This window comes from Indicator indicator, chromosome 7 (genome assembly GCF_027791375.1).
Source record: "Indicator indicator isolate 239-I01 chromosome 7, UM_Iind_1.1, whole genome shotgun sequence".
Classification (NCBI taxonomy): domain Eukaryota; kingdom Metazoa; phylum Chordata; class Aves; order Piciformes; family Indicatoridae; genus Indicator; species Indicator indicator.
In genome coordinates, this window is record NC_072016.1 from 39731605 (window position 1) to 39758623 (window position 27019).

The following is a 27019-nucleotide window of genomic DNA, read 5'->3' on the forward strand; positions in this document are numbered from 1 at the left end:
TCTACAAATCAGCCACTAGATGTTTGATGGCCCCAGGAGGTCCATGCAAGCCTAAATGGTGTCCCTAGCAACTCAGCCAGGGGCGTGCTTCACCTCTGGTTTATTTCCTACAGAAACCCTGTTTTCACATCTTTTTGTGGGAGGAGGGACCTGTAATGTTTCATGGCCAGCCCAGCAGCATCTGGTAGGTGACAATTAAGTAGAAATTAAGCAGAGAAAAAAACAGCTCCAAACTCTGCACCAACTTTTTGTCATTATTTCTGTGCAGCTGTCCTGTGACCCAGCGCACCCTGAGCTGTGGGGCTCGCCTTAATTCAAGCTCTCCAACTCCTCCTGTGCCTTCCAGACTGCCCCTCAGCTGTCTTGATTCCCAGTTTAAGGCAGGAAGTCACTTCTCCAACCTGCTGTGAACTCTGGCCATTTGCTTTGTTCTCCTTGAGTGTCCATGGGAAGGCAGCAGGGGGAGGGGGCAAGGAACATCTGTTTATAAGGAGTCCATTCCCTGTCATCAGAGTGCCAGGGAAAAAACAGCTTTGTCAGTAAACCAGACAATAAAGCAACCAAAAAAAAAAAAAAAGGTTCATTAAAACCTGGCAGCTGGCTGCTAGAGCTGGGAAAAACCTTCCAACCAGCTGCTGGATTAACAAGACCTCAGCTGAGTGTGACCCCAACACACCCAGGGTTTTTGATCCGTTCCTAAAGTCCCACCCCAGGCAGTGCCGGAGAAAAGAGGGAGCGTGGGGAGAGCCCAGGCTGCCGAGGTGCAAACCAAACACAGCCAGCATCCCGATTCAGGAGCACAGAGGCTGGATGGAAGGGGCTGCTTCCCCCCCAGGGGGTGTCTGCATCCAGAGGAGACTCGTGAAGGTCTGTGTCTCAAAGAGAGAGATGTGAGGGCATGGGAAGCACCACGGTGGTGCCACGGGAAGCGTCACCAGGCGTACTTAGCGCTCTGCTGTGCGGGCCGGCGACAACTATCCGTGCAGAGAGGCTTGGACGTCTGAGAGCCTGCTGCAGCTGGGGGTGCCCATCTTCTGTGCCCGCTGGTACAGGTCCGAGTCTCCGAAGTAGCGTGCCCGGTACAACAAACCTTCCTCTGCAAAGGGAATCACACAGTCACAGAATGCCAGGGGCTGGAAGGGAGATCACCCAGTCCAACCCCCCTGCCAGAGCAGGGTCACCTAGAGCAGGTCACACAGGAACACAGCCAGGTGGGTCTTGAATGTCTCCAGAGAGGGAGACTCCACAACCCCCCTGGGCAGCCTGTTCCAGTGTTCTGTCACCCTCACAGGGAAAACACTTTTCCTCATGTTCATATGGAATTTCCTGTGCCTCAGCTTCCACCACTGCCCCTTGTGCTGTCATTGGGCATCACCCAGCAGAGCCTGGCTCCAGCCTCTGGGCGCTCACCCTGCACATATTTATGAACATGAAGGAGGTCACCTCTCAGGCTCCTCCCAGCTACAGATCCCCAGCTCCCTCAGTCTCTCCTCATAAGGAAGATGTTCATATCCTTTAATCATCTTTGTGGCTCTTCCAAGGAGTTCCCTGAGGTCCTTCTTGGACTTAGGACCCCAGAACTGGACACAATATTCCAGATGCAGCCTCAACAGGGCAGAGTAGAGGGGGAGGAGAATCTCCTTCGACCTACTGACCACAGCCCTTCTAATACAGACCAGACTGCCTTTGGCCTTCTTGACGACAAGAGCACTTTGCTGGCTCATGGTCAACCTCCCATCCACCAGGAGCCTTAGGTCCTTTTCCCCTTCACTGCTCTCCAGCAGGTCAGTCCCCAACCTCTACTGCTCCATGGGGTTGTTCTTTCCCAGAGAAGCCAGGGTCATGGCCCTCAGCTGGAAGGAGAGCCACACCCCAGGCCACGGTCCACCATGGGCTCTACTGGCAAAGCCAGGCACCTCAGCTCCTTGCAGATGAAGCACAGGATGAGGCTGAGGAAATGCCCTGTGCCCTTTAGGACAGGATGGGTGTAGCATCTGCTGACAGCTCACCCAGCCCAGGGAAAGCCTAATGGGACCTGCCTCTAGTCTGAGCAGGCACATGAGGCAGCCTACACAGAGGTTAACCGAGCAGCACAGGCAAGAAGAAAAGCAGAGGCTCAGAGCTGGGTGCATTGGCCTCATTTGGTACCACTCAAGGCTCTGACAGCCCCTGCTGCATACCAGGAGCTCAAATCCTCCCCTAGCCACTGCTCGCAGAGCTGTGATCAGCACCTGCTCAGAACAGGAGGGCAGAGAGGTCAGGTCAGCCCCGCGACTTGGCAAAAGAGTTTGCTGACCTCACCAGACTGCTGCCTGGCTAAGTGGCCAGGTCATCTCTCAGGCTGCCTGACTGGGCAGCCATCCCTCCCGAGCCTGCATGCCTTCAGCAGCACCACCACAGCCTTGTGAGCAGGGATGAAGGGCAGTACAGGCAGGCAGCAGGCTTTCAGACACGCTCCTCGGATGACTAAAGTGTTACACAGAGCTGTGGGGGCCTCCTGCAAAATCAGACAGCTGCAGCCTTCCCCCCACCTCTCCCTTGGAAATCAGAGATACCCTACTGACCAGGCAGGGGAACCTCCAGGGCACAACTCCTGCCTGACCAGTTCTACAGCAGCATTCAAAACCAAACCAAACCAAACCAAAAAGCTCAGGTATGGAGATTTGTCACCAAGTCACAGAGAGGGGAAAAGACCCCCACAAACCCCAACGACAGAGGAAACGTTCTCACAGCACCTTAAAGTGTAACTCTAGCAGAACTCAGCCCCCAGTGAGAGACCTTCCTGAAGCCAAACTCCCACAGCAGCCGAGCCCCTTGGCTCCTGAGCCCACACTACTCACTCTGCTGCTTCTCTTTCCAGCAGTTATTTCGAAGGTTCGCAATGTAGTCGTCCTCCACGCTCCTCTCCACGTTCTTCAGGTTCGTGCCTGTGTACTCCTCTGTGAAGCTCTCCGACACGTAGTAGGGGACTTTCAAGTGCTCTGTCACTCTCCTGTGTATGTGACCCACAGACCTGGATCAGGGAGAAGAGGCAGAGCGGTGTAGGACAAGCTTCAAGGGCAGAGCATAAAGCTCCCAGCTGTCATTCGTTGTTGCAGTTTGAAGAGGAAACTTGAGCCTAGTCCCTGACTGCAAAGACTGAAAGTAAAATAAATTACCATTGGATATAAAGGAAAGTAATAAGGTCTGTGTAATTCATTGGCTTGCTAATGGGCATACAGAGAAGAGGCATAAACAATTCTCTCTCTCTTTTCTTCTCCTGTTGCTTCTGCTTGCAACTTCGCTCTCTTCCGAGGCCTCCCCAGGGGTATCTCTGTTTTGACTACAGTGTGAGGTAACAGGAAGGAGGAAGGGAGTGGGGTAGGAGGTGAAGGGGTCCCCTGGATCCTTCCAGGCGGATCTGAGGAGCTTCTGCATTGTTGATAAATTGTTAATATATTGTACCTATATTGTATATTTTCACAGAATCACAGAATTGTCAGGGTTGGAAGGGACATCAAGGATCAGCCAGTTCCAACCCCCTGCCACTGGCAGGGACACCTCACACTAGAGCAGGTTGCTCAGAGTCACATCCAGCCTGGCTGCAAAAACCTCCAGGCATGAGGCTTCCACCACCTCCCTGGGTAACCTGTTCCAGTGTCTCACCACCCTCATGGGGAAGAACTTTTTCCTAACATCCAATCTGCATCTACCCATTTCTAGTTTTGCTCCATTCCCCCCAGTCTTATCACTCCCTGACACCCTCAAAACAGCCTACTTGTAGTCCCCCTCAGATACTGGAAGTCCACAATTAGGTCTCTTCAGAGCCTTCTCTTCTCCAGACTGAACAGCCCAAACTCACTCAGGCTGTCTCCATGGCAGAGCAGCTCCAGCCCTCCGCTCATCTTCATGGCCCTTCTCTGGACACCTTCCAGCACCTCCAGATCTTTCTTGTAACAGGGGCTCCAGAACTGGACACAGTACTCCAAGGGGGTCTTAGGAGAATGGGATCACATGGGAATATTCAAGTCCTGCAAAGCTGATTGCATTTCATGTTTCTGGATTTTACTTGCTTGTAAATAGAGCTTCATTTGCTTCCATCCCAAACTGAGCTAGTCTGGTGATGTTATTTTGGGGGCCAGTTTCTCCAAATTAGTTGGGGGGTAATTTCAACCCACAACAGCAAACTGCTGAAGACAGACATCGCTCCTATGCATCCAGACGGGAAGGTTTGGGAAGGAGAGGCTTTTCTGGGGGAATAGAAATGCCAGCACAGGCAGAGGAAACCTGCCAGGCCTGTAGCTTAGGTGGGCAGAGCTCTGAACGTAGACATAACTCTGAGGCAGATTGCCCAGGGCCCAAACCCACTTAAAATAAAGTGCTCATTAAGAGTTTTCAGCGCTAATTAAATCTCCCTGCAATTTCCTCGCTGACGACACCATCGTCTCTTTCCGGCGCGGAGCCCCGAGGATGCTTGCAAAGCTTGAAGGCCGACGCTCAGGGGGTGTGGGTAGCCAGGGAAGGGCAGAGCAGGGGCTGGCTCTCAGCCTCCCCAGGTCAGTTGAACCCAGCCCCCTCTGCCAAGACCTATCTGCTCACCCCACAACGTCAGCTTCCTCTACCACATCACACGCAGCAACCAGCGCCGCCGCTGCAGGAACAAAGTCAGCCCCGCTCCGCGCTCCAGCCTGCACCGACTCGTGCAGAAAGCACTTTCTAGAAGGAAAACTCTTCTTACTCCTGGGGATCTGCATTTCAGACAGAGCTCCAGCAAACCTAGAGATACCGACTGGGGCGTGTTTGCAAGCTGGAGCACAGGGCCTGTGCCCAAACCCTGCTGGATTCATTGGGAATGGCTCCATCTGGAGATGTGCCCAAAGTTTTCCCATAATAAATACCAGCTGGCTGCTGCATTAGAAGCAAGCCTGATTCTTAAGCCAGGTACAAACATGAGCTTATCTGGCTCGCCCTTCGCTCTGTTATCAGCGTTACAGGAGAGATTCAAACACTCCTGCATGGTTCAGCAGGATTCAGCTACTCAGGGACCAGTGGTGGGGAACCAGATAGGTTGAAGATGACCTAAAGCCTCTCCCAGACAAAGGCAGTGCCTGCTGGCAGAGACAGCAGGAAGAAGCTCAGCTCGCTATTTCACCTGTCAAGACAGAGCCCTAAGCTCTCCCAAAGCTCATATTCCTCTTCTGTATAAAGGTGAGCCATGAAGGCTCCAAAGCATGCTCTCCAGGGAGGGGTATTTAAAGCTCACAGAGCTCCAGCAGTCTGCTGGACTGTAAAGCACGAAAATAAGGGCAGGACCTGGTGCAAGCAAGCTTCCACTTCAAGTGAGACATGCAATTATGTCAGGCACATTGGATGAGGTGTTACTGTAGAGCAAGGTGGCACAATCAAGCACATAGCCAGATAGGTCTTCCAGCAGAAAGTGAGGTTTTGAAGCAGATTAAACAAAGGCAACAGAACCACAAATGGTTCTTTAGGACTCTGCCTCTCTCAGTGACAGCTTCACTCTGAAGAAGTGGCTTCAAAATCTGTGTGCCACTGAAACCTCCCCAGGTTCAGAAGCTTCTTGCCTCCTGTGAGCTCCATCTCTCTGCTGAACACCAGCCAAGCACAGTATTTCCTTTCACATCAGGCAGCTGGAGGGGCTTGGCTGCCTGTGCGAGCGAGCGAGCAGCACCGCCTGCCGGCATCCTGCGCCTTTGGCTCCCGACCTCATCTCATCCAAGCTGCCTCAGTCATTCAGCAGAGATGACAGAGGGCTGCATCAGCTCACTTGCCACACTTAATCACAGAATCATAGAATTGTTAGGGTTGGAAGGGACCTCGAGGATCATCCAGTTCCAACCCCCCTGCCATGGGCAGGGACACCTCACACCACGTCAGGTTGCTCAGAGCCACATCCAGCCTCCACCTCCCTGGGCAACCTGTGCCAGTGTCTCACCACCCTCATGGGGAAGAACTTCCTCCTAACATCCAATCTGAATCTGCCCATTTCTAGTTCTGCTTCAAATCCTAACTTGGAAATCAGTTTGCTTGCAGCTCCCTGAGCATGCAGAGAGAGACACAGCACAGGGAACAGGGAACCAAGCAGCAGAAAAACACCTGGGGCTCAGGGCTGACTTTCGTCTGACAGCAGATAAGGCTGGAAGCAAATGCCTACCCAGTTAAAATGAAAGTCTCCTCCACTGAACATCTTCTCACCCCCTAAACTGCCTCTTCATCAGTAGAAAACAAACATACTGGTAAACACAGACAATGCTTAATTTTCTAGTCCTAATATCAACTGCAGAGTCTCAACACTCTTTAGCTTCTCAGAACAGCCCTTAAGTGTGCCCTCTTCACAACCACTCCATCTTCCCAAGCACTAATGTCACAGCCTCTACCCTACACCCAACAGCCAAGCTGGGTTTTAGAGTGTCTGAGGTCAAACGTTGTCCCCTGTGAAACTGGGCAGGGCCCATTGGCTGTAACCAAGTCTTTAAACACACACAAGGAACTTCCACTGAAAAAAAAAAACCAGCAAGGTTTTGTCGAGGGTGATGCAAGCAGGCAGAAATCAAGCCTGGTTACCCATGCTTTGTTGGCACTGCAGAGTGAGTAACAGCAGAGTCATTCCATTTGTCAGCCAAGGGAGCAGAGCTGGGCATTTCCAAAGGGTCTGAACTCAAACACTTTCACTTTCACATTGTAAATGTCTGGCCACAGCTACTTACTTTATGGCAAGCTTAGAGTTCAAAGTAGGGGATTTCTCTGGGAGTGTCTTTTACTCTTTTATTCCTTCTTTTCTTCCTTTGCTGCACTGTACTAGGCATAAACTGAGGCTTTCAAGAAGAAGAAATCAATTCTGTGTATGGGATCTCAATGCTGGGCTACAGTCCCTCAATGTCATTTGGTCTGTCCCTTTCTAGGACAGACATACAACCAGCTGTGGGTATGGGCTGCAGAAGGTCCCTGTCACAGAACATCCTCCCTCCAAGCTTCCCCACATCTTCCATCTCAAGATCTGCAGTGCAGCAGGAGGCTTTCACTGATGGGCAGGGCATTTGGCAGCAAGAGCAAAGTGTAATGAGATAAGGCACAGACAGGAAGAGGAAAAGCAGAGAGCCTAGATCCCTACCCCATCACCCACCCTGCCCCCCAGAAGCAAATCCCCACCCCAGCCAGGTAAGCATTAGAGTAACGAATACTAACGGCCTCTGGCTCAAACTGTAGGGTGGGCTGGAGACCATCATCTGGCTGAGAGCAGACACAATGATCAGGATGAGGATAGGCATCAGCTGGACAAACAAGCCAAGGCCACCCTGAGGGAACAGAAACACACAGTGGAGCATCACCCATAAACTTAGAATCATAAAATCACAGAACTGTTGAGGTTGGAAGAGACCTTTGAGATCATCAAGTCCAACCACTCAGCCAGAGCTCACAATCCCACCACTGCTGCTAAGCCTCTGCCACCAAGCCACGTCCCTCAGCACCACAGCCATGTGTCTTTTAAATACCTCCAGGGATGGGGCTCCACCACCTCCCTGGGCAGCCTGTTCCAATGCCTGACAAGCCTTCCTGTGAAGGAATTTTTCCTAATATCCAACCTTCTACCCAGGATCCTGTAGCACTGCCCTCTCTCCTTCCCACCCCTCCACAGCCCCAATTCTCCAGCTTTTCAAAGGCATTTGGTTTAGGAGGCATCTCAAAATAACTGAGGGGAGCCTAGTAGCCCACAGATCCCTTCCAGAATGGGCAGCATGACTCTGAAGGTCCAAATTCACTTCTGGATGTGACAACAGACTTAGCAGAGGAATCTTATGAGTGGATGTCAAAAGTCTCATGCCCATACTTTGTTCTTCTAGAGCCATATGGGGTGATCCTGCTTGTGCCAGTGAGCAGAACTGGTTTTATGGAAAACCTCCCTTCTTCAGTGTCAGCTCAAAGTAATTCCCCCTCTGCCACACCTCCTGAGCTCCCTCTCCAGTTCCAGCAGAGTACACTCTCCCCTTTAAGCTTGAGAAAAATATATTCAGGAAGTTCTTGTTGCCTGTTTGGCTATTTTTTAAAGCAAAACCATCCCCAGAGAACAGGAATCTTCAATATTTAACTGAAATAGTAAGTCCCTCATTCTCTTTTCCCTACATCTGAGGGCGTTGGAGTGCTGAAGATAGGTACTCTGATGGGAAAACATAAAAATAGCACATGATATAAATTGCTCTCCTTGGTTAATTGAGCATCACAGATTAGAAATACCCCATCTTCAGTACTGGAACAAAGGGGAGGATGAGTTCAGGTTGGGAGGATCCAGGGAGTATCCATGTGGTCTGAAAAGTGGATTTACTTTTTGAAATTATAGAATCATAAAATGGTTTGGTTTGGAAGGGACCTCTGAAGGTCATCTAGTCCAACCCCTGCTGCAGTCAGCAGGGACATCCTCCACTAGATCAGGTTGCTCACAGCCTTGTTGAGCCTGACCTTGAATATCTCCAGGGAAGGAGCCTCAACTACCTCCCTGGGCAACATGTTCCAGTGTTCCACCACCCTCCTGGTGCAGAACTTCTTCCTAACATCCAATGTAGACCTGCTCTTCTCTAATTTCAAACCATTGCCCCTCGTCCTGTCACTGCAGGCCTTTGCAAACAGTCCCTCTGCAGCCTTCTTGCAGCTCCCTTCATGTCCTGGAAGGCTGCTGTTAGGTCTCTCTGGAGCCTCCTCTTCTCCAACCTGCACAACCCCAGCTCCCTCAGCCTGTCCTCGTACCAGAGGTGCTCCAGCACCCCCTGATCATTTTCATGGCCCTACTCTGGACCTGCTCCATCAAGTCCACGTCCTTCCTGTGTTATAAAATGCCTTCCTTGGTTAATTGAGCATCACAGATTAGAAACTCTGGAATAAAAGGGAGGATGAGTTCAGGTTGGGAGGAGGGACTATCCATTGGGTTGCAAAGCAGATTTACCTTTTGAAATCTCAGAATTAGATCAGAGAGGAGATGTTTATTCTGTGCTAACAACAGGCAACACCTCACTGGTGCCATCTCATTTCAAGGCAGCACTGTTTCAAGACACACAATGGGACAACAGCTAAGAGAGCCCTGGGAGAACAACCACCAGTAAATGAATCCACAGCTTCAGGTAAGCGGCAAAGGCAGCAGCTCCTTTCCCATGACTCCAGCTCTCTGTTCAGGGGGTGGATACCTGCAGGGCTGTTTCACAAGGCAGCCCCACCAACGAGCTCACAATTCCATGTGTTGGAAAAACCTTTAGACTCTCAGACCCCTGACCTGTTCCCCACTTACATCACCCTGATGCTCTCGCCTGTCCTGCCGCTGATGGTAGGTGTACCGCATCCTGCCGTTGCTGTAGACGTGAACATTACCTGCAGACAAAAGAGGACTGTTAGGCAGAACTCAGGGAACATCAGACAGAAATCACAGAATCACAGAAACATTCAGGTTGGAAAAGACCCTCAGGATCACCAAGTCCAACCCAGAACCCAGACCTACAAGGTTCACCCCTAAACCATATCCCCGAGCACCACATCCAAACCACCTTTAAACACATCCGGGGTTGGTGACTCCACCACCTCCCTGGGCAGCACATTCCAGTGCCTGACAGCTCTTTCTGGGAAAAATTTATTTCTAATGTCCAGTCTAAACCTACCCAGACAGTTCTGGCTGGCCAGGAAGGAACCACAAAAGGTGACCATCTTCCATGTCAGCCTCCACCAATAAAAGCATAACAAAAAAACCCACTAAACTGTGTGCTAATAAAGAGCAAAATCAGCAGTTTTAACTTTGAATGCTGGCAGCAAGGGCTCCACCTGTGGTTTGGTTCAGGCCACACAGCAAAAATATAAGGATAATAGAATCATTAAGGTTAAAAAAGACCTCCAAGATCATCAAGTCCAACCTTCTACCCAACACCTCCACAATCACTAGACCATGTCCCAGAGCGCCACATCTACTTGTGTTTGAACACCTCCAGGGGTGGTGACTCCACTACCTCCTGGGCAGCCTGTTCCAATGCCTGACCACTCTTGCAATGAAGAAATCCTTCCTAATACCCAATCTAAACCTCCTCTGGCAGAGCCTGAGGCCATTTCCTCTTGTCCTGTGTTAGTTACTCAGGAGAAGATGCCAACGCTGGCCTTGCTCCAACCTTCTTCCAGGTAGCCCACAGAGAGCAAGAAAGTCTTCTCTCAGCCTCCTCTTTTCAGGCTAAACAATCCCAGCTCCCTCAGCCTCTCCTCACCAGACCTGAATCCCTCAGAGAACTGTACCCACTCCAGCACCTCAGTTTCTTTCTTATTCTGCCATACCTCAGCTGGACACAGTACTGGAGGTGCAGCCTCACTAGTGCTGAGTACAGGGCTGCCACCACTTCCCTACTCCTGCTGGCTGTAGAGACTCTAAGGGCCTCCATGCTGTGCTCACACTTAGACCAGCCCTGCCTTTCCCACTGCTCTCAGCTCAGCCTACTTCCCACAGCCAGAAGCATGCCAGCCAGCTCACAGCTGAAAGCAGGACAGCACATCTGCCTGGCAGGGCTGCTTCCAGGCTGGCTGGAGCTGGGATGTCTGAGGGAAATGGTGATTTGACAGAATTGGGCTGTTCCTGAGACCTCTGCATCTGTCCCACTGCATGGTCAGCAGGCCAGATGGCTGGAGCCCCTGACTCAAGCCACTCCATCACGTTGTCCTCACAGACATGGCTGTAGCTACAGGGTGAAGCTAAATTGGGGCTCCAGAGGAGGCTGCTAGAAGAATTCACACCAAACAATTCTATTCATTCTACCACATTTACACATGAGCTGCAGTGGTCACAGCTGAAAAAGGAACATTCCAAAGATCTACTGAGCAGGTATGTCTGAAGGCAAACCCGTGGTGGACACAAGGATCATATGAAAATTCAGTCTGGAAGTGACCTCAGGTGCTCCAACCTCCTGCTCAAAGCAGGTTCAGCTATGTAGACAGAATATCTTCTACAAGGCCTCCTTGCTTCTAATTGAATTTACTTGAGATTAAAACCAACGACAGCAAGAAAAAAAATGGGTAGTTTTCCCACCTAAAAACAGTTGTTAAATGTTTTAAACATCAAAACTACAGCTGAGAAAGGGAAAGTCATCCTGAATTCTCTTGGGACAGTGAGGAAAGGAAGGAAAAAAAGAGTCTAGGCTAAACCAGCAACCTGCTGGTTTTACTGGAGTAGCTTTACCTCTCCGACAGGCAGAATGTGAATGCTGCAGAAAGCCTCAAGATGCCTCTGCAAGTATAGTTAGTGTGTTGATTCTTATGCACCAGACAGGAAAGAGCTACCAGAGTAAATCTTCTCAACTGAAACAACAATACTTATTTTTTCCAAGTTGACAAGGGTCAAATAACCACTGCCAGCCAAATGTGAGCAGAGTAAATAGAAGGGAGTCTTCTACACCTGTATTCTTTCAATCAGAACTGAGCAAGTGAAGGAACAGCCACTTGGGTTCCTTTCTGCTGCCCAAATTTCAAACAGGAGACAGATTCTTCAACCTAAGAGGTTTCAAACATGCTATAGAAAGAACATTCTCATCTCTTTTTTTTTTTTAAATGGAACACAGTGGCAAGAAGGAAGTGGGCAATGATCTCAGAGAAACTGCTTCAGCTGCATGACAGAGTAGATACAGATCAAGAACAAGGCCCAGGCATGACCACAGTTTGTTCTGATGAGAAGATTTAACTTCTGAACCCACCAGGCAGAAAAGCCTTCTTCAAAATAGGATTACTTTTACAACTAGCCTTGAAACAAGTCCTTCTTTGCTCTGACATTCATCCCAACCTAACAACAGCTGATGCTGGCAATATGCAAACAAATAACTCAATTTGGGAAGAAGTCCAGCTCTGATGGCATTATCTGCTGGATGCTGAGTTCTCCAAGCACCCCTCTGACTAATTTAGAAAGCCCTAAGTGTTTGGGTTGTGTGTGAAGGAGAATTCTCATTAAACACAGTAATCCTTGCACTACTGCAATGCTGCTCTGTCAGAAGGATTTATAGAATCACAGAATCGGTTTGGTTGGAAAAGTCCTTTAAGATCACAGAATCATAGAATGGTCCAGGCCAGAAGGGACCTCCAAAGGTCAACCAGTCTGACCTCCCTGCCGTCAGCAGGGACATTCCCAACTAGATCAGGTTGCCCAGGGCCTCGTTGAGCCTCACCTTGAATATCTCCAGGGATGGGGCCTCAACCACCTCCCTGGGCAACCTGTTCCAGTGTTCCACCACCCTCATAGGAAAGAACTTCTTCCTGATATCCAATCTAAATCTGCTCTTCTCTAGTTTGAGGCCATTGTCCCTTGTCCTGTCCCTGCAGGCCTTTGTCAGCAGTCTCTCCCCATCCTTCCTGTAGCCCCCTTCAGGTACTGGCAGGCTGCTATTAGGTCTCCCCAGAGCCTCCTCTTCTCCAGGCTGAACACCCCCAGCTCCCTCAGCCTGTCCTTGTAACAGAGCCGCTCCAAGCCCCTGATCATTTTTGTGGCCCTCCTCAAGATCTTCTCAATCAGCTCCATGTCTTTCCTATATTGAGGGCTCCAGACCTGCACACAGTACTCCAGGTGAGGTCTCCCCAGAGCAGAGCAAAGTGGCAGAATCTCCTCTCTGGCTCTGCTGGCAGTGCTGCTTTTGATGCAGCCCAGGATGTGATTTGCTTTCTGGGCTGCAAGCTCACACTGCAGATCATCCAGTCCAACCATTCTCTAACTCTACCAAGTCTGGTGCTAAACCATGTCCCTGAGGACTGCATCTTTGCCTCTTTTTAATACCTTCAGGGATGGGAATTCAACCACCTCCCTGGGCAGCTTGTTCCAATGTCTGAGAACCCTTTCAGTTAGGAAGTCTCTTCTAATGTCCAACCGAAACCTCCCTTGGTGCAACTTAGAATCACAGAACCATAGAATCAGTCAGGGTTGGAAGGGACCACAAGGATCATCTAGTTCCAACCCCCTGCCACGGGCAGGGACACCTCACTCTAGAGGTGGCAACTTGAGGCTGTTCCCTCTTGCCCCGTCACTTGTTCCTTGGAAGAAGAGGCCAACACCCACCTGGCTCCAACTTCCCTTCAGGGAGCTGAGGAGAGTGAGGTCTCCCTCCCTCAGCCTCCACTCCTCCAGACCCAGACTGGGTCCTTATGCAAGCCATTAAAGTCGAAGGTGCTTACTAGAAGGAAAACCACCACCAAAAAACATGTTGAAGAGGTCCTCCGGTGAGATGTCCGCCTCAAAGCCGCGGTGGAAATCCGAGTGGCTGTGTCCATGCCGCGCAGGGTTGAGTTTCTCATCCCCAAACTGGTCATACTGCTTCCTCTTCTCCGGGTTGCTCAACACCGCGTACGCGTTACCGATGGCTGCAAGGTCCACAAGAAGGAAGCAATTAGCTTCTGCCTTCTGCAGAGAACACGCAGGTAGCCCTGCAGACTGCCAGCACTTGCCTTGCTGGTGACACAAACAAGGTTCTCAGCTATCCACCTCTTCCAGCAGGCTACCTGCTGTGCTTCTCTGGCAAACAGGGACAGAAGGAAACCACACTCAGTGAAAAAGGCCTTCCTTGATTCGAATGAAGTTATGACACAGAATGATTTGGGTGGGAAGGGACTTCCAAAGGTCACTAAGTCTAAATCCCCTACAGTCAGCAGGGACATCCTCCACTAGATCAGGTTGCTCAGAGTCTTGTTGAGCCTGACCTTGAGTATCTCCAGGGATGGAGCCACAACTACATCCCTGGGCAATCTGTTGCAGTGTTCCAGCACCCTCATAGTGCAGAACTTCTTCCTAACATCCAATCTAAATCTCCTCTTCTCTAATTTCAAACCATTGCCCCTTGTCCTATCACTGCAGGCCTTTGTAAACAGTCCCTCTGCAGCCTTCTTGTAGGCCCCGTTCAAGTACTGGAAAGCCACTAGTAGGTCTCCCTGGAGCCTTCTCTTTTCCAGGCTGAACATACACAGCTGTTCCCCAGAGAAACCCTCTCAGATGAACAAAACTCTGAACTGGGAAGGAAATACAGGTAGTAGAGCAGCTGCCTGTTGCACTTGATTCAATACTGTTACTCCTTTTGAACAACTAATTCTTAAATCATAGAATTGTTCCAGTTGGAAAAGACTTTTAAAAACCACTGAGTCCAACAAATCCTTCAGCTGTAAGCAACTGTGTATGAAACCAGGATTGTAGGAGACAAGTTTAAGGCCAAAGTGGCAGTGAGGGAATTCAATATCATAGCCTAAAACCTGAGCTGCAAAGAATTTAAACACTGAGCACTGAGAGTAAGACTAGATGACTTTCAAACCTCCCGTAACAGCTGGTAAGGAAATGCTGGCTGGAAGTTGTGTCTGTCAGCTATGGATCTCAGGATTTCCAGAAGTAAGATGCATAATTACAAGGGCTGTTAACCAGTGACAGTGGAAATGTACTGGGACTAAACCCCCAGTGGTTCCCCAGGCCACTCTCCAACCTCAGACATTTGTGGCTTTCTAGCAGGAAGTCTACCTGCCACCCTCCTATTTCTGTACTTGTCTCTCTGCACGTTCCAGTTTATCACATCCCTCTGTACCAACCATCCCCAGAGCTTCCCTGTGTGACTGCAGAGCTTCTCTGCTCCCTGTATCATGAGGAGCCAATGCTGCTGGTGGCAGTGGTGGCCTGGAGTCTGAGGCAGGAGCAGGAGTGGTAGACAAGGGAGATACATGGCCCTGTGGAGGAGAGGAACTCCAAGATTCAACATTTCCCCCATGGTCAGATGGAGGTGCATGGTTTCTTCTTGGACTAGAGATGTGAAGAGTGGGGGATGTAATGCCACAGAATCACAGAATGGTTTGGGCTGGAAGGGACCTCCAAGATCACAGAATCAGAATCAACCAGGTTGGAAAAGACCTCAGAGATCATCAAGTCCAACCTATCACCCAGCACCTCCTGACAACTAAACCATGGCTCCAAGTGCCACATCCAAGCTTTTCTTGAACACCTCCAGGGATGGTGACTCCCCCACCTCCCCAGGCAGCACATTCCAATGGCCAATTACTCTTTCTGGGAAGAACTTTCTCCTCACCTCAAGCCTAAACTTCCCCCTGTGCAGCTTGAGACTGTGCCCTCTTGTTCTGGGGCTGCTTGCCTGGGAGAAGAGACCAACCCCCACCTGGCTACAACCTCCCTTCAGGTAGTTGTAGACAGCAATGAGGTCTCCCCTGAGCCTCCTCTTCTCCAGGCTAAAACCCCCAGCTCCCTCAGCCTCTCCTCACAGGGCTGTGCTCCAGACTCCTCCCCAGCCTCGTTGCCCTTCTCTGGACACATTCAAGTATCTCAATGTCCTTCTTAAATTGAGGAGCCCAGAACTGGACACAGGACTCAAGGTGTGGTCTAACCAGTGCTGAGCACAGGGCAGAATGACTTCCCTGATCCTGCTGGCCACACTATTCCTGATACAGGCCAGGAAATCATGTAGTTCCAAGACCCCTGCCATGGGCAGGGACACCTTCCACTAGCCCAGGTTGCTCAAGGCCTCATCCAACTTGGTCCTGACCACCTCCAGAGAAGGGCCACCCACAACCTCCCTGGGCAACCTGTTCCAGTGTCTCACCACCCCGGAAAAGGTTGTCAACATGCTCATTCTCCTTCTTGGTTCTAGTTAGTGCACACAGAGCAAACACTTCTCCAAGCAGGCAAGGAAGCTGGATGACAAGGAGTGTCCCTCAGCACGTTAGCTTGTTCTTTCAAACTGTGTGGTTAAGCAATGAAAAGGGAGCTGCTCAGGGCTGTCTGACTGCCTGCTGACAAAGCCCAAGAAACACCTCACTCCAAATCAGGAGTTCAGCCCAGAGTAAACCAGGCTCAACTCTTTTCCTAATGTCAGCCAAAGGTAGTGAGGCAAATCTAATTCATTCATAGAATGGTTTAGGTTGGAAGGGCCCTTAAAGATCAGATAGTTCCAAACCCCCTGCCATGGGCAGGGACACCTCCCACTAGCGCAGGTTGCTCAAGGCCTCATCCAACCTGGCCTTGAACACCTCCAGAGAGAGGACATCCACCACCTCCCTGGGCAACCTGTTCCAGTGTCTCATCTGCCACAAGCCAGACTGCAGCCAGCTGCACCTGTAGACTGAGACAAGGTATCAGGACAGCCAACACTTTATCAGCTGTCCCTGGGAAGATGAATGCCAAGACTTTGGCTGATACATCATCGTTAAGAAAAAACTTAACTCAAATCCCCCTAGCAGTGCATGTTTCCCCCTTCCCCCTCTGGAACCAAGCAGATGGACCTCAGGGAGCCCTGCAGAGGAGGAGCTCCCCCCCTCAGCTTGGGGGCAGGAGGAGAAGGCAAGGCCTGGAGGAGAGATAACGTGAGAGCAGATAGCTGTGCAGCGGAGGATAAAGGGCACCTTGCTTAACGCACGACTTCTGGCACGTACCCCTTGTCAAAGCCCTTGGCAAACATCAGGACTTCAGATTAGAGGTGAGGAAACCTGCCTTTGGTGAGGACTGGAGGCTGAACTACTGAGCAGAGGCTTTCTGCAGTGTAGACAGACATCTACAGATGCTTGCTCTTTCATCTGACCCCACACTAAACCAGGCTCCCCCTGAGCAGCTGGGGGCAGCTGGTTATCTGCTCACTGCAACACACTTACTGCTTGTGGATTTAAGTCTGAAAAGACTTGAACAAACCTTAGCATGAGACTTTTACTGCTGAATGTCTACTAGAAGCTTACCCAAATACTCTTATCAATATCCTTGCCCCTGGTCAGCCTTGCTCCCTGCTCCATCAGAAGTCTTACGCATCTAACAGAATCACAGAATGCCAGGGGCTGGAAAGGACCTCGAAAGATCATCCAGTCCAACCCCCCCTGCCAGAGCAGGGTCACCTGCTGCTCACTCCCATGATGGCCAGAACCACACCATCAAACCATTTAAATTTTTATCAAGCCATTGAAATTAAACATTTAACCAGCTTTAAGACCACAAAACCAGTGCTGTACAACTGGCACCCACAAGTTCTGTGTTATGCTCAACCATAATAACCAAACTTCCACAGCTTGCAAAGGAAAATTGCACAGAATCCCAGCATGGTAAGGGCTGAAAGGGACCTCTGGAGATCATCCAGTCCAACTCCCTTGCTAAAGCAGGGCCACGCACAGCAGGGTGACCAGAAGCACAATGTCCAGGTGGGTTTGGAATCTCTCCAGAGGAGGAGACTCCACAACCTCTCTGGGCAGCCTGCTCCAGGGCTCCAGCACCTTCACAGCAAAGAATTTTCTCTTCTGGTTCAGGTGGAACCTCCTGGGTTTCAGTTTGTGCCTGTTGCCCCTTGTCCTGACACTGGCCACCACTGCAAAGAGCCTGGCCCCATCCTCTTTCCCCCACTCTTTAGCTATTGATCAGCATTGATCAGATGCCCTCTCAGGCTGCTCTTCTCCAGGCGAAACAGCCCCAGGGCTCTCAGCCTTTCCTCTTCACAAAGATGCTCCAGGCCCCTCAGCATCTTTGTAGCCTCCACTGGACCCTCTCCTGTATTTTCCTGTCTCTCTTGAACTGGGGAGCCCAGAACTGGACTCAATACTCCAGATGTGGTCTCACTAGGGCAGATTAGAGGGAAAGAGAACCCCCCCATGACCTGCTGGCCACACTCTAGTTCCAAGCATTATGTTCCAAGCAGCAGCATTTCTCTTGCAAAATTACTCCAGTTTTAAGGTATCTTATTCCCCAGGAAACACCCCTGCTGCATTTGTACAGAGGGCCAGAGAATTGGGCTGTCTACAGCAGAAATCAATCTCCTGGCTACCATTTTTGAGTTCTGGCTGGGCTCAGTTGTACAGCTGGTGCAGTTCTGCACTTGAAATCTTCACCTAAGGTCTCTCTCCACCAATTCCAACAGCTTACTTTTGCAATGGTCAAGTGCTGAGCCCTTGCTTGGCAACCTGAAGACTGCCTGAAATGCTCAGTGAGTGGAAGAGTCTGAGTACCACTTCTGAAGAAGTTTCCTGCCATGGGGCCTACCCAGCAATGTTTCCCTCGAGGGATTCATTAACCCAATGGCTGCCTCTGGTGCTGCACATCTTACTGGGTCTCTATTGGATTTGTCAGTAGACAGGGGTGCACCCCAGCACCTGTGCTGGATGGCTTCAGGACATGGAGCTTCTCCCTGCTAGGTGAATGCTCCTGAATTGAAAAAAAAAAAAAGGATGGTTAACATCCCAAGGGAACTTCCTCCTGAGCAGCATGGTGGGAGGCTGAACTGACACACAGGAAGGGCTACTAGGAGAAAGGGAAGGAAGGCTGCTTCCCCTTGCCCACCTGGCAGAGCTGAACCCTACCTGTGTTTATTATTTTAAGCTTCCACTTTGTGCATGACACAACAAGCTCAGAAGAGGTTCAACTTTACAAAGAGCTTTTTTTCACCCTACATGACTCATGAGGTTGTTTTTAAGAGCCACTGCCAGGCCAACTCAGCTCCATCACCTGACAGCTGTGGGCAAATCACCAGGCTGCAATTGTTCTTTACCTTTAAACGCCTCTGTAGCCCCTGGTGCGTGGTTCTTATCTGGGTGAAACTTTAGCGCGAGTTTCCGGTAAGCCTTTTTCAGGTCCTCATCAGAAGCTTCTCTGTTTACTCCCAGAATTTCATAGTAATCTTTGCATTGCTTTACCCTGCCAGGAGAGAGAGAGGTGACAACACCAGACAGTTCAGTTCCAGCCGTGAGAACCAACCACTCTGTGTTGAGCAAGTGAGCTGTGAGACATCTGGCACGTCGCAGCTTGGCTCGGTGCTGCTCAGTGACCTCTGCTTTACCTGGCTCAAAGGCCTCTGTGGGTGACCCAATTGTGGTCCCAGCCTGGTTCCTGCTGTGCCAGCACTACCAGCACACAAACACCCTGACAGAACCAGTTGAGCCAGTGGAGGTAGAAGGGCCAGGAAATGATACCACCCACAGAGGAACGTGGTGGAGCTTCAGATTCATCAGGCTCATGTTTTGGAGGATCTTTGGGAGGGACTGCAAAGGGCAGGCCGGGATCTGGAGGCTAGCTGGGCTTCTATTCCCCCCTGTCTCCTCAGATTTAGTTAGTTCACAGCCCTAAAAACAACATCAGCTGAATTCTAGAGGAAGAAAGAAGGAGCTGCCCAGGCCTGTGCACACAGCCCAGCTCATCCTGGGTACACTCACAGCCCAGCAATGGTTTCTCCTCCTCACATGACCTGGCTGAGGCAGCAGGCTGGGTTTGTGGAGGAATGGATGATGTAACAAGGCCCATCAGCCAGAGCAGCTCTTGCACAGCTCCAGATGGTGCCCACAACCTTACACAAAGTTTACCAAGTGACTGTGCTACAGTTTCAGTCCTTCAAATTCCAGTGTTTCAAAATGGTAGAAAGCAATAAAAACCACCTTGAATCAGGGCTTCGGAAACAGGTGGCTGAAGAAACATATCCTGAGGCTGGCCAGCAGGAGCTGCAGAAGGATATCTAACAAAGTAAAGTATCCTGCACTTAGACTTAGAATCATAGAATTGTCAGGGACCTCAAGGATCAATCAGTTCCAACCCCCCTGCCACGGGCAGGGACACCTCACATTAGATCAGGTTGCTCAGAGTCCCATCCAGCCTGGCCTTCAAAACCTTCAGGGATGAGGCTTCTACCACCTCCCTGGGCAACCTGTTCCAGTATCTCACCACTCTCATGGTGAGGAACCTCTTCCTAACATTCAATATGAACCTACCCACTTCTAGTTTTGCTCTTTTCTCCCTAGTCCTATCACCACTTGACACCCTAAAAAGTCCCTCACCAGGTTTCTTGTAGGCTCCCTTCTGCTATGTAGGGCTCTAAGAGAGACCACAAGCAGAATATCCTGAGGAGAGAGGAAGAAGGCTATGCCCTGTCACTTGCTACCAGACCACATCTTAGAGCAGGAGGACTGCTGATGGGAACTGAGGAGCACAGGGAATTTTCCACAGCATTGCTGAATAGTGCTAAACCAAACACTAACATGCAGCCTGTGAGGTGAATGCATCCAGAATATCTGGATCTCAGCCAAGGAGAGGCCTGCATGCCTACAGCTCTAGCCCTTGTTGCATGCCTCTGGGGGAAAATCTCATCCCTTGCTGCCTCCCAGCACTGCTGGAACTATAAATCCTCCCAGGTATGCTTTTAACACCCAGCCAGCTACAAATCACTCACTGTGCTTCAAACCTTTAGAAGCCTGTAAAAACCAGACCAGTGCCATGTGATAAAACACTGGGTTGGAGCCATGGAGAGCTGTGCACAAACCTCCTCACTGCATCCACCTGGTCCTGAGTGTAGCCCTTGGGGGCCTCCCCACCAGCCTCTCCGTTGGCCGAGGGGAAGTCTCCGCTCATCTTCTTGAACTGAGGGTTTGTGGACTCCTTGGACTGGGAGTGGCCATTGGCTGACTGCTCGCTCTTGTTGAGGGATTCAAGCAGAACTGAAATCAGAAAAAGATGGAAAGAGAAGTTAAGAGACTGCCAAGCTCCATCTGCTCCTCCAACTGTCCCATGAAGGCACCCCAGCCCATCTCTGCCATGGCACTAAGATCCCCCACCCTTTGTCAGACAAGCCCTCACCTTTTCACCCAAGGAACCCAGAAGTTCCTGTTGCATCTTGCCCAGGTATGAGGGCTACTGCTCAGGATACTGCCTAACCTCCACAGCCTCAATCTGCAGCAGGGGAGGTTTAGGTTGGGCATTAAGAGAAATGTCTTCCCTGAAAGCGCTGCCAAGCCCCGGACCAGGCTGCCCAGGGGAGTGGTGGAGTCACCATCCCTGGAAGGATTTAAAAGCCATGGAGATGTGGTGTTGCTGGACATAGTTCAGGGTGGACTTGGCTGTGCTGGGTTAACAGTTGAACTTTGTAATCTTAAAGGCCTCTTCCAACCACAATGACTCTATGGTTCTCTAAGATTCCACCAAACCCCCAGCCCATCTAGCTGGACAGCTACAGCAGATCACCGAAGCTGCACATCTCTGTCCTCTCTTTTTTTAGTGTGTATGTCCATGTCTCTCCTTAAGGGCAAAGCACTTCCACACTTGTTCTCTAGCACATTCTCAAGCATATTCCTCCTCTTTATCTGCTGCCTTTGAGAGTCTTCTGTGCTGGGTAAATTCTGTGACAATGCCCTATCTTTAGCGAGCCTAGAAAAGCACACCGTGGGCTGCCAGTCACAAGGGGACACTCCCCTTTCCGGGACAGGGAGTAGCAGAGCTGAGAGATGGCAGCACGCAGGACCTCAACCACATGAGGCAGAAGGGAGCTTTGTTCTCCTGTGCTGTCTCACCTCCCTATCCCATGCCTGTAGAAGCAGCTGTGAAAACCATTTCCTCTCTCAGTTAAGGAGTATCAATGGCATTAATTCAGTTTTCCTCAAGCAGGGTGTGCACGTCTGCTGGGTGAACTGCTGTGGACTATCATCTCCTCCTCACAAGGCTCAGATGCTGTCCTGCACCCAAGAGGGGACCAGCATTCAGGCCTGGCCTAACTGCACAGGTGATGGCACTGTGAAACCAAGTGAAACTTTTCTAAGCATCTTTCCATCACTTGTTCAAGGCCAGGTTGGATGGGATTTTGAGCAACCAGGTCTAGTGGTCACAGAATCACAGAATGCCAGGGGCTGGAAGGGACCCTGAAAGCTCATCCAGTCCAACCCTCCCTGCCAGAGCAGGGTCACCTAGAGCAGATCACACAGAACACATCCAGGTAGGTTTTGAATATCTCCAGAGAGGGAGACTCCACAACCCCCCTGGGCAGCCTGTTCCAGTGTTCTGTCACCCTCACAGCAAAGAAATGTTTCTTCATGTTCACATGGAACTTCCTCTGCCTCAACTTCCACCTATTGCCCCTTGTGCTGTTATTGGGCATCACCCAGCAGAGCCTGGCTCCAGCCTCTGGGCACTCACCCTACACATCTCTATAAACATGAATGAGGTCACCTCTCAGGCTCCTCCTCTCCAAGCTAAAGAGCCCTCAGCCCCCTCAGTCTCTCCTCTTAAGGAAGATGTTCCACTCTGTGGCAGTTTAGGCTGGGTGCCCCCTGCCACTGCTGCATGAGGTGCACCTCTGGTGTCCTGGGTGCCCACCCATAGGGGTGGACACAGGAAACAACGTATTTCTACCCATAAGTCCTGCACCCTATAAGGCCATCTGCAAAGTCATTCTCTTCCTCTTTCTTCCCTCTCTGCTCCCACGGGAGATGTCCTCTCTTATCGGGTAATGCCGGGGGAGTATCCTCAAGGCCTCTTAGGCCTGTCTAGGCCTAATGCCAGGAGGAGAATGGAGGGGGGGGCAGTCTCAGACCTGGCCAGCCTGAGACTTGCCTAGCAGCGGGAGGGGGAAGAAAGAGCCCTGGGGGGTTTGGGTTTACCCTCAGGTGGGAAGAAGGGAAGGATTGGGAAGCTTTTGGGAATTCTGTGAGGGGTTCTGTACGCTTTGGGATACTCTTTGTCACTATGCTTTGTGGTTTGTAGTTCTCTGTAGCTTCACCAATTGCTTTTCCATTTAAACTTTCCATCACTCTCCAATCCGTTTGTGTGAGTCTCATTCTTTTGTCCCTTTTGGGGCAAGAGACGATCTGTCTGGCCCCAAACCAGCACACACTCCCTTAATGATCTTTGTGGCTCTGTGTTGGACTCTCTCAAGCAGTTCCCTGAGGTCCTTCTTGAACTGAGGGGGCCCAGAACTGGACACAATATTCCAGATGCAGTCTCTGCTCATAGACTCACAGAATGGTTTGTGTTGGAAGGGACCTTCAAGACCATTTAGTTCCACCCTGCCTTCCATGGGCAGGGACACCTCCCACTAGCCCAGCTTGCTCAAGGCCTCATCCAGCCTTGCCCTGAACACCTCCAAGGGGGGGGCATCCACAACCTTTCTCGACAACCCATTCCAGTGTCTCACAATCATTGCTCACTGCAGGACTAGATGATTTTTAAGGTCCCTTCCAACTTCAAGCATTCTGTGATTCTATCACTTCCCTTTCAGCTGGACAGCAACATCTTTTTAAACTATTTTTGTCCTTTTTTTTTAACCCAGTATCAGACCAATCTCTTCACACCTGTAGTTTCTATCTTGCACAGCCTCATGCAAGACGTAACCCAATTAAAACCAGATAGCCTTATTGACAAAGGCACCAGTAACTTGACGAGCTTGCAGTCCTTTATCCAGAGCCTAGAACCACGGAGGACACTTCATCTCCCCCTGCAGATTGCACACTACAGACCTTGCACTATGCGGGGGGGTGTGTTGCATTCTTTATGCAAGCACAAACAAGGCTTGCAGGCCAAGAGACCAGCCAAGATATCCTATCTGTCCCACAGAGATTGGAGGGGCAAAAAAGAAAACCTCTTGGTAATCCAACAGCCAACACAGGCAATAGTTGTGGGGTGAGGGAGAAAAATGACAAGGGGATAATGAGCCTTGGGTGAGATTTTGAGTTTGGGGGCTTCATGGATTTTGGCTTTCAGAAAAAAAAAAATCCTTTTCTCACTCATATTTACATCACTAAAGAATTATAGTCTTTGCTTTTCCTCCTTCCAAAGCTGGAACACACCTCCAGACACTTTTAAACCTCATCTCACAAGGCTGTCCCTCTTCCCACCCCCCCCTCCTGCTGGTTTGGGCTCAGCTCCCTACAGCTTGTCATGAGGTTTTCAGCAAAAAGGTTCCTCAAACCAACCACAGAAGTCCACATATGGCCACAGCTCCTATGTGTTTTGCTCCACAGCTCCTACCCAAAGCCACATTGATCCTCCATGCAGTCACAGCACAGTGCAAATTCATAAGCTACTGAAACAGAGACTGCTGAATTAGTTTCCAGTTTTGCCAGCTCAGCTCCCCACCAGGCATGTGCTCTGGGTGCCTCTTCCTCCCTTATTAGCCAACAATTGTTCAACTTCTGTGCATTTTTCCGAAGCTCCCGCTTAAAGGCAGCCAATGGGACTCTGGCTGTAGCAGCATGCCCAGCTGTGTTTACACAGGGGAAGGTTTTTGCTGAAATCCCCTTGCAAAACCCTTTGCTGAACCCTGTGACGACACCTGTAGGACCCAGCCAGGGTCAGGGTGTGAAGCTGTGCAAGGTCCACGCTGTGGGTGGTTGCCAAACCTGATGTCACTCATGAGGAAGAGATTTCCCAGGGGTACACACTGACTACACAAAGACTCAGTGACCACTGTGCAGCTGTGGGATTTTCAGCAGCATTTCCCAACTACAGACCCAAAGTGCAAGGGTGAGCAGCTGACAGGACACCCTGGATGGCAGCTCAGACATGAAACTTGTACCAGCAGCTTTGCTGGGTCTGGCCACAAGCAGCACATTGCTCACTTCCACTCACCTGCCCTGCTGCCCCCCCTTGCCTCTGCTTTCCTCCCTGAGCTCCCGTTCTCTGACAGCACATCTCCGTGGAGAAGGACCTGAAGGCCAATGGGGTCCTGGGGTGCATTAAAGAGGAGTGTGTGCAGCAGATCGAAGGAGGTTCTCCTCCCCCTCTACTCTGCCCTGGTGAGACCTCACCTGGAATATTGCATCCAGCTTTGGGCTCTCCAGTTCAAGAGGGACAGGGATCTGCTGGAGAGAGTCCAATGGAGGGCTACAAGGATGTTTGGGGGACTGGAGATCTGCCTTATAAGGAGAGGCTGAGAGCCCTGGGGCTGTTTAGTCTGGAGAACACTAAACATCTGATCAATGTTTATAAATATCTGTGGGATGGATGTTAAGAGTCAAGAGAGAGGGGCCAGGCTCTGCTCAGTCGCACCCTGGGATAGGACAAGGGGCAATGGATAGAAACTCCAGCACAGGAGGTTCCACCTCAACATGAGGAGGAACTTCCTCACTGTGAGGGTGACAGAGCACTGGAACAGGCTGCCCAGAGAAGCTATGGAGTCTCTTTCTCTGGAGACTTTCAAGCCCCATCTGGATGCATTCCTGTGCTAGAGTCCTGCTCTGGCAGGGGGGCTGGACTCGATGATCTTTGAAGGTCCCTTCCAACCACTAACATCCTGTGATCTTCTGTGATCCCCCAGGCCACAGCATTAGGACCAAATGGGATGCTTTACATCACAAAGTGGTGCTTGCTGTCACTCTTCTGGTGTGTGCCCTAGCAGAGCTCCTCAGGAGAGTAACCCTTGTCAAGGGTGGACTTCTCTGTCTCCTATGTCACACTTCTTCCTCCAAAAGTCACTTTTCCCACGCAGTACTTTAGCAAAAGTAGAAACTCTGAACAGGAAGGAAAACCTCCACCACAGACAGGCTGATATGTGGTGTTTGAGGAAAGGGAAAGAGGCCTCCTACAATGAAAGAGAGGATTACAGGAAGCCTTGAGCTCTCCACAGGATGGAGAGGGTCGGGCAAGCTGCAAACCACAGCCAAAGGATCAAAACTCAGATAAAGGTCTGTCAAAGGGGGGACAAAAAAAAAGGGAAAAAAATTCATCTACAGCTCTTTGTATCAATTTCTGTAGGGTGAGAACACACAGAAAGGTATTTGGCTGATTCTATCAACCACTTGCCAGCTGCTTTTTTATAACATAGAATCATTAACATTGGAAAAAGACTTCTAAGACCATCAAGTCCAATCTTCTACCCAACACCTCATTGACCACTAGACCATGTCAGAGACTGCCACATCTACTTGTGTTGTTTTGCGATATGTTAATCATCTACGCCATAAAGCTTCCAGGAAGCAAGATCATTCCCCCAAATCCATAAAACTGGTATAAGATCTTCCAAGAAGGAAGAATTTTTAAATGTGTGCTGGTATGAACTGCAGTAGGTGTGCTGTGGCAATCAGTGGGAGTGCATTACATGAGGAGCCAACACCTGCAGAGTGGAATAGCCAGGGGAAACCAGCACATGCTGGAGTGTGTTGGCTCAAGTAAGTCTGCCTGCCTGCAAGCTGTGTGAAACTGCTGCCTGGCGGGCTGAGCTGCTGAAGTCATGCCCTGGCCCAAGGTGCCGGCACCTCTGTGGGAGGGACCCAGCTGCAGGACAGCCCAAATGCTAAGAGAGGAGGAGAGAGAAGGAAAAGATTAAGTGGGACAGGCAGAGGGAAAGATAGGTGTCCAGAGAGGTTGTGGAGTCTCCTCTGGAGACTTCCAAGACCTGTCTGGATGTCCTGTGTGACCTGCCCCAGGTGATCCTGCTCTGGCAGGGGGGGTTGGACTGGATGATCTCCAGAGGTCCCTTTCAACCCCTAAGATTCTGTGATTCTATGATGGGGGAGATGCAGAGGGAAGAGACAGGTGAGAGACAAGAGACGGGCGAGAGGCAGAGGGAGGAGATGGGCGAGAGGCAGAGGGAGGAGATGGGCGAGAGGCAGAGGGAAGAGGAGGGGGACAGGCAGAGGGAAGAGGAGGGGGACAGGCAGAGGAGATTAAGCAGCCCCACAGAGCACTTCGGCCTTGCCAAGCTCCCCTTCTCCCCACTCGGCCTCAACCTCGCAGCGATGCTGCCAGGGGCAGCCGCTGCCCGATGGCGGGTCAGGGGCAGGAAAGCAGTGACGATGTCGAGAGGCAGCGAACCCCTCGCCCTCCCCTGCGCACACCGCCCCTCTGCCTCCTCACGTCCCCACGCCCGCCCTGCTTAACGCACATGGCCACAACTCGGTGCGAGCAGACACGGGCCGGCGGTAAGCTGTTCCAACCGGCGCCAGGCAGCGGTCCCGTCCCCACGGGCACCCCGAGGGCGGGCCCCAGAGCGGGGCAGCCCCTGGTGGCGGCGGGGCCGTGCCCCGTCCCCCGCGGACTCCAGTACCCGGCAGACCCCGCGGCGCGCAGGCCGCAGGCGCGGCGCGGGTCAGAGGTCAGGCAGCGGCGGCAGCGCAGGCCCAGGCCCCCCCCCTTCCTCCCCCGGCTTTCCCGCTCCGGGCCCGTCCCTCTCACCCCCCCCGCCCGGTGCTCACCGCGGACTCGTGGCGAGGGGTACAAGCGCTGCGCCTTCTCCAGGAAGCGGCGAGCCTTGTCGGGCTGGTTGGCCTTAGCGGCGGCCAGCGCAATACCGATGCACCGCTCCGCCTCGTCCCTGTTCGACTCCAT

The 27019-nt window shown here is 51.1% G+C and overlaps 1 protein-coding gene across 1 annotated transcript; it reads right to left on the reverse strand.

Moving 5' to 3' along the window:
• Positions 1-956: 956 nt before the first annotated feature.
• DNAJB12 (DnaJ heat shock protein family (Hsp40) member B12) lies at positions 957-27019 on the reverse strand. Its single transcript, XM_054382229.1, has 8 exons — positions 26887-27019; positions 20250-20424; positions 18492-18637; positions 13165-13350; positions 9275-9354; positions 7186-7295; positions 2841-3013; positions 957-1096 (listed from the first exon to the last, which is right to left on the reverse strand). The coding sequence occupies exons 1-8, from the start codon at positions 27017-27019 to the stop codon at positions 975-977; spliced, it is 1125 nt and encodes a 374-aa protein (XP_054238204.1). The 3' UTR covers positions 957-974.

Bases quoted from the DNA above. Each gene is read 5' to 3' on its own strand.
- DNAJB12 (XM_054382229.1), bottom strand. From the start codon at position 27,019: ATGGAGTCGAACAGGGACGAGGCGGAGCGGTGCATCGGTATTGCGCTG. The intron at 13,351-18,491 runs GTAAAGAACAAT...TGGACCTTGCAG, and splicing joins GGCTACAGAGGCGTTTAAAG to CCATCGGTAACGCGTACGCG. The intron at 9,355-13,164 runs GTAAGCACCTTC...TTTTGTCTGCAG, and splicing joins TGGTGGTGGTTTTCCTTCTA to GTAATGTTCACGTCTACAGC.